General features: G+C 46.5%; 1 protein-coding gene across 1 annotated transcript in view; it reads right to left on the bottom strand.

The window, feature by feature from the left end:
• Positions 1-285: 285 nt before the first annotated feature.
• The window catches only part of LOC146835211 (uncharacterized), a 134,731-nt gene continuing 122,700 nt past the window's right edge, over positions 286-12,316 (bottom strand). Inside the window, exon 2 of the mRNA XM_085602801.1 lies at positions 286-9,786. Coding sequence (XP_085458927.1) covers positions 8,528-9,786 — 1,259 coding nt within the window. The 3' untranslated portion in view covers positions 286-8,527. The remainder of the gene's footprint in view (positions 9,787-12,316) is intronic.

Raw genomic sequence — 12,316 nt, forward strand, 5'->3', positions numbered from 1 at the left:
TCAGAGTGTTGCTCCACTACTTCCGCATCCATCACTCTCCCTTATTGAAGTTTTACTGTAGTTTCCTTCATTTTACTTTTATTTTCAATACTTTTTTATTATTTCACCAGTCACTTCTTGTGTTATCATTGTTGTCCAAGTGTGTTTGACATCACTTCCTGTGATGTCATAAAAATAAGCTAATTTGTTCTCACTCCAATGAATTTTCGAAACGTTCGCGGTCTGCAGCACCACTCTAGCCATCGTTTAGTAAATACCTGTCCGTGCAAAAAATTATCACAGAGGTAAAAAGATACAACAAAATACTTTATTTTTACCCATAAATCACATATACAAAAGTATAAATACAGAAGAAGGTTTTTGCCATGGTGTAGTGCTCCCGGATAACCAGTGGGTTCCTGATGGTCCCTTTGCATAGTCGAAGGCACCATGAGAGTGGAGGTTTTGCACAAAACCAACATTGTGGTCTGTCCAAGTCTTACAAGCTTCATAATGAGAACTTATTACCCCTCTCCTTGCTTTATAGCCTTCCAAAAACATCTCTGCCTCCTCTAGACTCTTTGAAGAGGAAGACTCATTGCCGCAGAGCGTTTAATAGTTGAAAATAGCCTGGGCGTGCAGCCTCTCCCGGGGGTTGTTGTTGCCAGCACATGGTGGACCATCTCCAACACAAAGCTGTGAGAGTTCCCAGCACGCGGTGAGCATGAGCGCCTCCTAAAGTTGGGATTCTGTCTGTCTTTGGGTAACATTGATGCGGGCGCGTTCACCTGCTCAGCGGTCGAGCTCGAGAGCGATATAAGGTCTCCATGGTGGAGGTGGAGCCTCCACAAGGCTTCAGTGGTTGTACAGCATTTTATCATATATGTATGTAGTGCTTACGTAAAGTTGGAAGGGTCTGTAAGGATTCAGCTGTAGAGCTGGGAGGATGCGTAGGGTTTCCGTGGTCACGCTGGGAGTATCTATAAGGATTCAGTGGTAGAGTCGAAAGGCTTTGGAAGGTTTCAGTGGCAGAGCTGTACACAGCTTCAATGGTAGACATCTTTGAAAGGCTGAATAAGGCCTCAGTGGTAAAGCTGGGAAGTTGTCTAAGGTTTCAATGGTAGAGTTGGAAGGCTTCAGTGGATGAGTTGGAAGGCTGTCTAAGGTTTCAATGTTAGAGCTGGGAAGCTGCATAAGGTTTAGTGGTAGAGCCGGAAGCCTGTATCAGGATTCAGTTGTGGAACTCGGAGGCTCTATAATGTTTCAGTGGTAGAGCTGAAAAGGTTGCATATTGTTTCACTGACAGAGCTGGGAGGCCCTCTAAGGGTTCAGTGCGAGCTGTGTGGCCAGTGTACGGGTTCAGTGGCAGAGCTGTGTGGCCAGTGTATGGGTTCAGTGGCAGAGCTTTGTGGCCAGTGTATGGGTTCAGTGCGAGCTGTGTGGCCAGTGTATGGGTTCAGTGGCAGAGCTGTGTGGCCAGTGTATGGGTTCAGTGGCAGAGCTGTGTGGCCAGTGTATGGGTTCAGTGGCAGAGCTTTGTGGCCAGTGTATGGGTTCAGTGCGAGCTGTGTGGCCAGTGTATGGGTTCAGTGGCAGAGCTGTGTGGCCAGTGTATGGGTTCAGTGGCAGAGCTGTGTGGCCAGTGTATGGGTTCAGTGGCAGAGCTTTGTGGCCAGTGTATGGGTTCAGTGCGAGCTGTGTGGCCAGTGTATGGGTTCAGTGGCAGAGCTGTGTGGCCAGTGTATGGGTTCAGTGGCAGAGCTTTGTGGCCAGTGTATGGGTTCAGTGGCAGAGCTTTGTGGCCAGTGTATGGGTTCAGTGGCAGAGCTTTGTGGCCAGTGTATGGGTTCAGTGGCAGAGCTGTGTGGCCAGTGTATGGGTTCAGTGGCAGAGCTTTGTGGCCAGTGTATGGGTTCAGTGGCAGAGCTTTGTGGCCAGTGTATGGGTTCAGTGGCAGAGCTTTGTGGCCAGTGTATGGGTTCAGTGGCAGAGCTTTGTGGACAGTGTATGGGTTCAGTGCGAGCTGTGTGGCCAGTTACGGGTTCAGTGGCAGAGCTTTGTGGCCAGTGTACGGGTTCAGTGGCAGAGCTTTGTGGCCAGTGTATGGGTTCAGTGGCAGAGCTTTGTGGCCAGTGTATGGGTTCAGTGGCAGAGCTTTGTGGCCAGTGTATGGGTTCAGTGGCAGAGCTTTGTGGCCAGTGTATGGGTTCAGTGGCAGAGCTTTGTGGACAGTGTATGGGTTCAGTGCGAGCTGTGTGGCCAGTGTACGGGTTCAGTGGCAGAGCTTTGTGGCCAGTGTACGGGTTCAGTGGCAGAGCTTTGTGGCCAGTGTATGGGTTCAGTGCGAGCTGTGTGGCCAGTGTATGGGTTCAGTGGCAGAGCTGTGTGGCCAGTGTATGGGTTCAGTGGCAGAGCTTTGTGGCCAGTGTATGGGTTCAGTGGCAGAGCTTTGTGGCCAGTGTATGGGTTCAGTGGCAGAGCTTTGTGGCCAGTGTATGGGTTCAGTGGCAGAGCTTTGTGGCCAGTGTATGGGTTCAGTGACAGAGCTTTGTGGACAGTGTATGGGTTCAGTGCGAGCTGTGTGGCCAGTGTACGGGTTCAGTGGCAGAGCTTTTTGTGGCCAGTGTACGGGTTCAGTGGCAGAGCTTTGTGGACAGTGTATGGGTTCAGTGGCAGAGCTTTGTGGACAGCATACTGTTTTAAAAGTAGAACTACATGGCAGTATACATCTTCAGGGGTACAGCTGTGAAACGTTTAAAGGTTCTCTAATAGAGCTGTGGGACCTGTATACTGATTCAGAAACAGAGTTATGTGGCCTTAGCCTGATAACTGGTTCAGTGATACAACTGCGTGTCCTCTTAAGTCATTCAGTGGTGGTCATACATGCCTGTTTATTGTTTCAGTGGCAGTCCTACATGCCTGTGTATTGGTTCAGTGGTAGTCCTACATGCCTGTGTATTGGTTCAGTGGTGGCTATACATGCCTATGTTAGGGTTCAATGGTGGTCATACATGCCTGTGTATTGGGTCAGTGGCAGTGCTGCGTGGTCTGTGTACTGATCCATTGGTAGAGCTGCGTGGCCTGTGTACCAGTGGTATACAGAGGTATGGCCCTGGAACCTGTGGGTTTGTTCACCAATAGGGCTGTATGGCGTATGCAGTGTTTCCGTCCTAAAGTGGTGAGGGACCTGTGAAGTGGTTCAGTGATCGAGCAGTGGAATCTGCGTAATAACTCAGTGGTACTGCTACGTGAGCGTGTAACAGTTCAGTGGCAGAACTGAGGGACCTGTGTAATGGTTCAGCAATGGAGCTGATGGACCTGTGCGATTGTTTTGTGGCAGAGCTGAGGGATTGTATCCTGCATCTGTGGTAGTGCTGTGGGGTTTGTGTAATTGCACCACGGTAGAGCTGTTTGGCTTGAATACTGGTTCGGTGGTACAGCTTTGCAGCCCGTGTAATGGTTGAGTGGTAGTGCGACATGAGTGTGTAATGATTTCGTGGTAGACCTGTGTAGACTGTATGTTAGTTCAGAAGTAGACCTGTGTCAGGATTGCTGGTGTGTTTTGCAGCATGCCCTTATGTATATCACGTGGCGTGTGACACCTTACTACAGTATGCATTTTTCTTTGGAATTGCTGTTGCATCTGCAGCCATTTTGTTCGGTGATTGGCACACCGTGTGTTCTTGTGCTGGTCATTGGCTCTCTGATGATGGGCACACCTTAATGAAAATTCCAGCGAGGATGGCCAGTGCTAATTATCGGGTTTCCAGTTTCCCGTGATTTACACACCACTCCCTTGAATGTATGATTTAATTTTGTGATTTGTATGCTTTAGTTATTAATCTTGTGTTATTACATCGTTGGGGGTTATTGTTTCGTTTTTATCCTTTGTTTTATTCTTGATATTGAGCATTGAGATGATGTAGTGGTGTGTTATGGCCAGCAAACCACCACCATTTTTGTCTGAACCTGACGATGCTCCCATTCAATGGGAGTCATGGCTTGATATGTTTGGAGCTTATCTGGGGGTTTTAGAGGAGGGTGGCTGTTTTCCTGAAAGGCGGCTATCATTACTAGAGCGCAGATTAGGAGATAAAGGGTTAAGAGAATTTAAGAATTTACTCCCATCAGAAAATCCTAGTAATGTAGACGTTAATCAGAGTGCCATTAAACAAGTGCATGAGAGGTATGGAAAGAAAATGTATGTGGTTATGGAGAGGTATGCATTTTATTCCAGAGCACAGAAAGAGGAGGAAATGATCAACCAATCTGTTGCAGCTTCGAGAGGATCAGCTGTGTCATGTGCTTTTGAACATATGTCATAGGATCAAGTTCTGAGAGATCAGATACTTATGAAAACTGAATCTAAAGAAATACAGGGGAAGTTATGGTCATGCGGTGAAATGACATTGACAGCGGCGGTGGATGTAGCAAGAAGTAGAGAGGTTTCTGAAAGATGCATAAAAGCTGTAAGGAAAGAGAATGAGGGTCCAGGAGCCATCAATGTAAGGGGGGCCCATGTGAAGGATGGATAGGACAAAGGGAAGAGCTTTGAAGTAGGGAAAACTGGTGGTGACATCAAAGGGTTGTCACGTTATAGATGTGGATCTAATGACCATTTAGCCAATTCTAAAGAGTGCCCAGCTCAGTATGTGCAAGAAGAAGGGAGTTTGCAAGAGGAAAGGAAGCAAGGCTGATCATATTGCTGAGAGTGCATTGGAAGAGGAGTCGAGTATGCAAGGGTTGGTGTTAAGTGTGCAGGATGAATCTGCATGTAGTATGAAGGTACCCGTGAGTTGGGCTGGCTGTATTTTATGCATTGATGGCATTCCAGTGGAAGCATTGGTGGATTCATGTGCTTGGTACACCATAATGAGCTTGGCCTTGCTGCTATATAGCCAAAACCCGAGCTTGTTCTTCTGGTACACCATAATGAGCAAGGATAAGTTTGACAGGTTGTGGCGATGGAAGGAGTTACATAAATTTGTCCGGGAAGTTACACCGGTCATAGAATTCCTGTTGTGGGGTTTGTTTGGGCGGATCTGGAATTTGAATCTAGAAAATGTCATGGCAGGGTGTATGTTGCTGACAAATGTCCAATGACTTTGCGTTGGCCAAATATTACGGATTTGAGAATTAAATGATATACAAGGTTGAATCCACCAGTGTATACAGTGCATTGGACAATGTATTCCGGACAAGATGCACATTTAGCAGATGTGGAGCATGAAGAACTAAAGAAAGAATTTTCTGATGTGTTTTGCGGAACCTTTGGTAAGCTTAAGGATTTTAAGCCTAAAATTATTCTCTGCAAAAATGTAATTCCAGTAAGACAAAAAGTAAGGAAGGTACCTTTGAATTATAGACAGAAATTGAAGGAAATGCTTTGTGACTTGTGTGATGAAGACATACCGGAAGCCATTGAAAGCTGCGACTGGATTTCTCCGGTCGTGAGTTCACTCGATTCTGATGGGGTTCTGAGACTATTGTTGGACGTGAGATGTTTCGAACAGGCTACTTGGGTCGATGCTTTTCCACTACCGAACCTACAGGAGTTAATGTCATCTGTTGCTACATTTTTTACTACAATATATCGTGATAGTGCGCAGCATCAGATTGAATCGGATGGGGAATCAACGGACTTTTACAGCTTTCATAACACGGTAAGGAGCGTCCCAATATAAGAGGATGCTATTTTGGCCTTGCTGGCGCTTCTGCTGTATTTCAAAGAGAAATGTCCAGGATTTTGCACGAAGTTAAGGGAGGGAGAATATTTCGCGATGATAGTAACTCCTAGGGCTGGGGTTCTAGTGTTTCGGCTCAGTACCAATTGTTCTTACTGGGCCTGTCCCTCAGTGGCAGGTCTCTGGAGTCGACCATATTTCTCTGTGACGCAGTGACATCACCGGTCCCAGTGGGCTCTGCACATTGCTTCAATGCTAGTGCACAGGGTGCACTTGCCAGGCATAGGACACTACGGTGAGGCAGGCACCAGAGCTGGCACAGGGCATCCTGAAGCTGGGCGACCAGACTGAGGGAGGGGGCGGGCAGGGGGGAGGAGCTGTCACCTCTTCATGCATAGTGCTGTGGGGGGGCTGATCCAGCACACTGCTCAGAGGAAGCGGCAAGGTGAAATGTGACTGGGGGTGGGTGAAGGGAGAAGTTAGCGTATCTTGTGGCCTTCACCTGACCACCCGCATGCCTCGGTCCTCCATCTTTCACCTTTCACGGGCTTTGGCACACCCTAGGATAGGATAAGAGAGGATACAATTTGTAAAGCGCTCTAATACCCATAGATGTCAAGGCGCTATTGCGGAAAAAGAGGACCAGCAGAAGAGAGGCGGCCAGTACAAAGGAAACTAAGATGGGAAGAGCCAAGTTTACAGATATTTTTTAAAGACCAAGAAAGAGTCCGCATCTGAAATATAATTAGGTAGGGAAGTCCATAGTTTGGCGGCCGCTACCGAAGAGGTGCGACCACCCCATCTAGTCCTATGAAATCTGGGGATGATACGTTTTTTTACAAGAGGAAGATCTCGGGTGCCTCCCCGGAATGTACCATTGAAAAAGCGACTTCAATGGGAGGGGCCCTTATGATGCAGGGCCTCAAAGACCATGCATACTGCACTTAGCCAGGAGGTGGATGCTGTAGGGACTTCAGGACTTTCAGAGCAGGACAAACCCTGCATCGCATCACCGTGCTGACGTCACAGGCCGTGTGCCAATCCAGCAAAGAGCAGGCGCGTTATCACAGCACACACCCACTCGGCCACCATGATCCCTTTACATACTTTTATTTTTGTTCCTTTCTTTCTTATCCGAGTTCCTATTTCCTGTGTAAACCTCCTCACTCTCGCCAACGGACGGCGCCTAGAAGTCTACCAGTCTGCCGTGCACGCTATGGAAGTTATAGCCACTCCCTCGTGAAGTAAATTTCTTATGTCACAGAGTAAAAACATTTGAATGTGTGGCTGGTTCACCATTTTCATGATGTGTGGTGTCGGTATAAGGGAGGTCTCGATGGGGGGGGGGGGGCAGAGATAGGAAGAGCATTGGCTAGTGAATAGACTCACCCTCCCCCCACACCCCTCCCCCATTAGCCATTGCACCCCTCCCCCACCATCAAAGGACAGAACATGATTGCATTCATTGGTAAACCAAGTCTGTTTCCTGGCAGTCGGCCTCGTCTGCTGGAAGTTGCACCTGCACCCTATAGAACAACGTCTCAGCACTTTACAAGATACACGCCTTACATACATGTTCCTTCTTGGGGTTTTGGGCCCTGTCCAGTCAATTTCCATCAGCAAAGTGCTCCCTGGGGAATGATACGCAAGGACAGACAAGGGGGAACCCCCAGAGCCACGCCTCATCACAATGCAGTGCATTAAGTGTCTTCGAAATTTGCATACATTTTTACACATTTTTGTCACATTTAAGGCACGGATCATTTTTTTAAAAAAAGTTTCCAAAGCAGAAAAAGAAGTCGAGTTTTTGCACAAACATTGAAGATAAGGCTTATCGGCTGCTGTGTTATATACATTGCTAAGGCACCAGGATCTCTGTGTTTACTCTCCTTCGATCACCTGGGTTACTTTCATTCATGAGTGGTGGTATGTGGAGAAAAAACACAATTTCAGTCCTATAGCGCCTCGAAGAACTCTTAGAGACACCACAGAGGTGACCACGAGCTCCCCTCTGCTGCTATTTTTTTATATTTCACTCCTGCCACTTTGGCTCAGGCTCCTCAGTGCTACATAGTGCTGGGAGCGGGCGACACAAGTGCGCCAACCCACATTTTACATTGCAAGCGCTATACATCCCACACTTCTTTGGAAACTAGGTCTGGGCCAGGTTTTTTGTGCTTGCCTGGCTCCCTAGATAGCTCAAGAAAAGGTGTGCTTTTCCTCTGTCTCTGACATCATTTGACTCAAAATGTCCTCCTGCTCCCCTCCTACTGAAGACTTTCAGGAGAGTATGTCAACAGAATCCTCAGAACTCCAGAGCTGGGGATAGGGCTAATAAACAAAACGATAATTACAAAACTGTGAACAAGGAAACGCACCATGGTTATCAGACTAATGTGGGATTGTTACTGTCAGAGGCTCAGGGAAGTATTTAAATATTGTATGTGCTCAGTTGCTACTTTTTGAGGAAGGTGGATTGCTTCATGCTTCCGCCACACCCTTGCATATGTTGGTAATCTTATCGTGTATTACGCCCTTGTACATTCATTCGCACTGGTGATTCTGGTGTTGTTGCCTTTTGAACCTCCACTCCCTCTTCTCTCCGCAACTTCACAATTCACCCACTCACCCAGATACAATAAAATCACTATCCTTGATTTGGAGATGTGTTGGCATGGCCTTTGCCCTTTCCAGGGTTTAACACTGGTTATAGACGCAGTGCCCCTTTATTCTGCCAGCAAAGGCTCTGAAAGATCTCCTTGCCAATGGTCCCACAATCTTTCATGCCCTTTGCATGTAGCCGCCTCTTAGCTTCCTGTAAGTCATACTCAGTACACGACCACATCCTTGAGTCAAGATGGCCTTCATTGAAGGTCGATGCTCTCATACTCAAAGTGGTCAGAGTCTTCCAGCTCAATGGCAGGGACCAAGTTGTAATAATCCGTCGACTGGTTCATGTAAAGCTTCTCACGATCCGTAGAGTTCTTCAGCACCTCCGTCACGCTGACGGTTTCAGCTTCTGGTTCGCTTCCTCCTGCCTCATCCACATCATCTTTTTCTTCCTCTTCCTCCTCCACTGCTGTGATCTTCACTCCTGGTGTCTCTTTGTACAGGTTTTCATCGCTGGCCACGGCAGATGTCCCGACCTTGATCTCCACCTCTTCGTAGAGATCCCTGCTGCTCCCCAGCAGGGCTGTGGAGGTCTTCATTAGCATCTGGTCCTTCACATGGTCGTTCTTCTCCTTCTTAGTTGGAGTGGTCATGTTGTCGCATTGGATATAGTTGTGGTTTTCTATCAGGTTCTTGCATCCATTCCTCTCCACTGTTGCCAGGTGGCACTGCTGCCTGCTGTCAGCAAAACGATCTTTCTTTTTTCTAGAGCAGAGGCAGCAGCACGTCACCCCCAATAGTAACAACAGAGGCAGGCAGATGAAGAGCGCTATCAATTGGTGTGTTCGGCAGAGAGCACCTTTCTTGACGTTTTGGATGTTCATGCCACGGACATTTTTGGGCCTGCTGCAGGTCAAGTCCCCAAGTACATCACTGCTTGTATTGTCTGATGGATACTTCTCAACGATATTGTATAAAGCGCAGGTACATTCCAAGCTGTTGTTGGAGAACCCCAGTCTGACAAGAGATGGCTTGAATACACCAGGTGGGATGGACACAAGGTCATTGAAGTCCAGGTAGATTTCTTGGATGTGGTTTGATGCTTGTAGAAATGACTGTGGCAGCTCTGCCAGCCTGTTGTTCTCCAGGTGAAGAATGCTCAGGTTGGCTGCATCTTTGAGGAAGTCCATCGGAAGCTTTTCCAAGAGGTTGTCGTTCAGATACAATGCTTCCAACATGTTGGGAATCGAGTTAGCATCTACCATGTGCGATATGCTACAGTTTGAAAGGTCGATAACTCTCACTCCTACCACTCTGCTGAAAAGACTCCATTCCAGAAGTTCAATCGCAAACCCGGTGAAGTTCAAGCAGCAGGCCTCGGGGTCCGGGGCAGTTCGAAAGGAGGTGAAGTTTGTGACTGTGCTGCAAAGGCATGTGTCTTCCGCGTATCCTTGGACTGTGTGAGTCAACCGCATAAGGACGCAGCACATCAGGATACTGTGAAGGTGGTAACCTAGAATGAAGATACAATGAAGACTTGTTAGTGATGGATCAGTGAATAATGCACCAATATTCTAATAAACCAGCTATATTTCTTAGCCAGGGTATAATTAACTCAATGCAAACAACCCTTTTAACTATGGCTTTGGGTGCTTTATGTGTTATTAAATGATATGTTTCAATAAATTGTCAGAAATCAACAGTTTGTGCGGCAATGTGGGACCAGTTCTGCTCCTCCACAAATCAGGAATATTTTGAGGACACGGCCTGCTTCGATCTAGAAATCTTCTGCCTTTTGGGGACAGGCCTCCTGATCCAGCACAGGAACAAACATCTCGCCCTCATTCCTACAAAAATTTACCCTTTGCCAAGAAAGGAGAAACTGAACAGCACATTTCAGTATTGTTTATATTTGAGTGCAAAGTGGAAGCAATTATGTACATTTACAAAAACATTACCATCAATTGTTGTTTCCAAGAGGGTTTAAAAGTTTTATTCTTGCAACAATTTTGGGGCATATTATCAAGCCAGGCGATAAAATTCTCGCCGCTTTAGCGGCAGAAAACAGCCGCTAAAACGGCGATAATGGGCTTGATAATATGCTCTATGGAATTCCAATTGAAGCCCATGTTAGATGTGAAGGACATCTAACCTGGGCTTCAATTGGAATTCCATAGAGCATATTATCAAGCCCATTATCGCCGTTTTAGCGGCTGTTTTCTGCCGCTAAAGCGGCGATAATTTTATCGCCTGTCTTGATAATATGCCCCTTAATTCCTTACTAGGTACTGCTTCCTCAAGTCTTCTGTTGGGATGGTAATCTAAGAGGAGATACATTTAAAAAAGTATTTTCCTTTTTACAGAACATGTGTCATACAGCACATGAAATTTACCTGAAGAAAACATTTTTATCCATTAAAAGTAAGGCCAGTGTTCTGGCTTTAAGAGAAATCAGGAGTTATATTATATTGTTGATGTTTGGAGCCCTTAGTACTCCTGACAAGGCACTGAAGTGCATTGCAGACGGGTAGCGTGCTACTCTGTGGGGCCCGGAGTTAGTTTGTAGTGTTCGCTGTGTACAGTTATTCGTACACTATACAGCATTATTAGAGTCGGTATACTAATTAACTAGAGGCAGTTTCTAGTCTAGAGGAAAATTAGTTATTAATTTTTATTGACGCAGGTGCTTTAGTTATGTATCGATTTGCATCCTATGTGACTATCTGAGAATAAAAAGAATGGCGAAAAAGTGTTTTATTTTTAGGCCCGGGTGGAATTTTTAAATTCTACTTGAAGAACTAGAGGAATTTGGTTACTCCGCGTTACTATTTTAATGCAGAGTTACCGCCATATTAAACCAATCGCCCATAGTGGAATTGTGTTTCCCGTTTGAGCAACACGATACAACAGGAACAGTGCGAGCCTCCTGCACGCGTGCTGACGAGTGCGAGCGAGATTTGGAGTCCCCTAACGTGATTTCCAGGCACTAGGCAGTGTTCCAGCACGATTTTCTAACGTGAGCGGTTGCGGGAGCGGTCCCGGTCAGAGGGCTGCTTCTTGAGTAGATGTTCTACTCGAGCAGCAGAAAAACCAACTCAAAATGCTGCCCACTCTTGTTCACCATGTGTCCAGTTTCCGTTTAACTTTCAGTGTGGAACGTGCTACAGGCGCTAAATAGCACCACGAGCAGCACGACGTGCATTTTGTCGCCAGTAGGCAGAACTCCACAGAGTTTCAATGTAACTCAGCGGAATTCTATGGTGTGAAATTCCATGAGTTCCACCCACCCCTAAATATTTCATTGCTTGGTTGCCCTACCTGACTGTGGACTTGATCCACAAAGGTAAAGTTGCACCTTTGTGTAGGTTTACAATTTGGTTGGTATTCACAAACTACGAGTTTAATTATATTAATAGTAATTTTACAACTGCAGAGACTCGCACTCGGGTGGAAACTCCACACATAGAAAGATAGGACTGTCTTATCTTTTACATACGAAGCTTTCTGCCCCGACAGGCCTATCTTTATGTACAGAGTCTCTGCTACAAGTACGGAGTATACACAGTCATAAAATTACTGTTTGTACATTAAACTTGTGGTTTGTGAATACTAAAAAAAAAGGAAACTTACACAAAAGTGTACGTTTACCGTTGTGAATCAGGCTCTGTGTTATTGGATGACAGTAGGTTTGTTGGAGAACACAGTTATGCATATATCGGAGCATGCTTATGGAGATATCGTAAAGCCATATTTGTAAAGCACGAACTACTCACCCTTACGGGTCTCAAGGCGCTGGGGGCCGTCATGGAAACTAAGTGAGCTATTGCCCAGAGTCACATGGTGCTGAGCTGAGCTGACGCCGGAGCCGGGGATCGAACCGTGAACCCTGTGCTCCGAAGTCAGATGCCCTGGGCGCTGCACCACACCTCTCCACTCAGTGAGAATGGTGGGATGGGCTCAGAAGAATTTACTCTGAAAGCCCAATCAGTATAGGACAGAAGGAGACAAGGACTGACATGAGTTCACTTAGTAGGGTATGAAAT

Source organism: Triturus cristatus, chromosome 4_2 (genome assembly GCF_964204655.1).
Source record: "Triturus cristatus chromosome 4_2, aTriCri1.1, whole genome shotgun sequence".
Taxonomy (NCBI): Eukaryota; Metazoa; Chordata; class Amphibia; order Caudata; family Salamandridae; genus Triturus; species Triturus cristatus.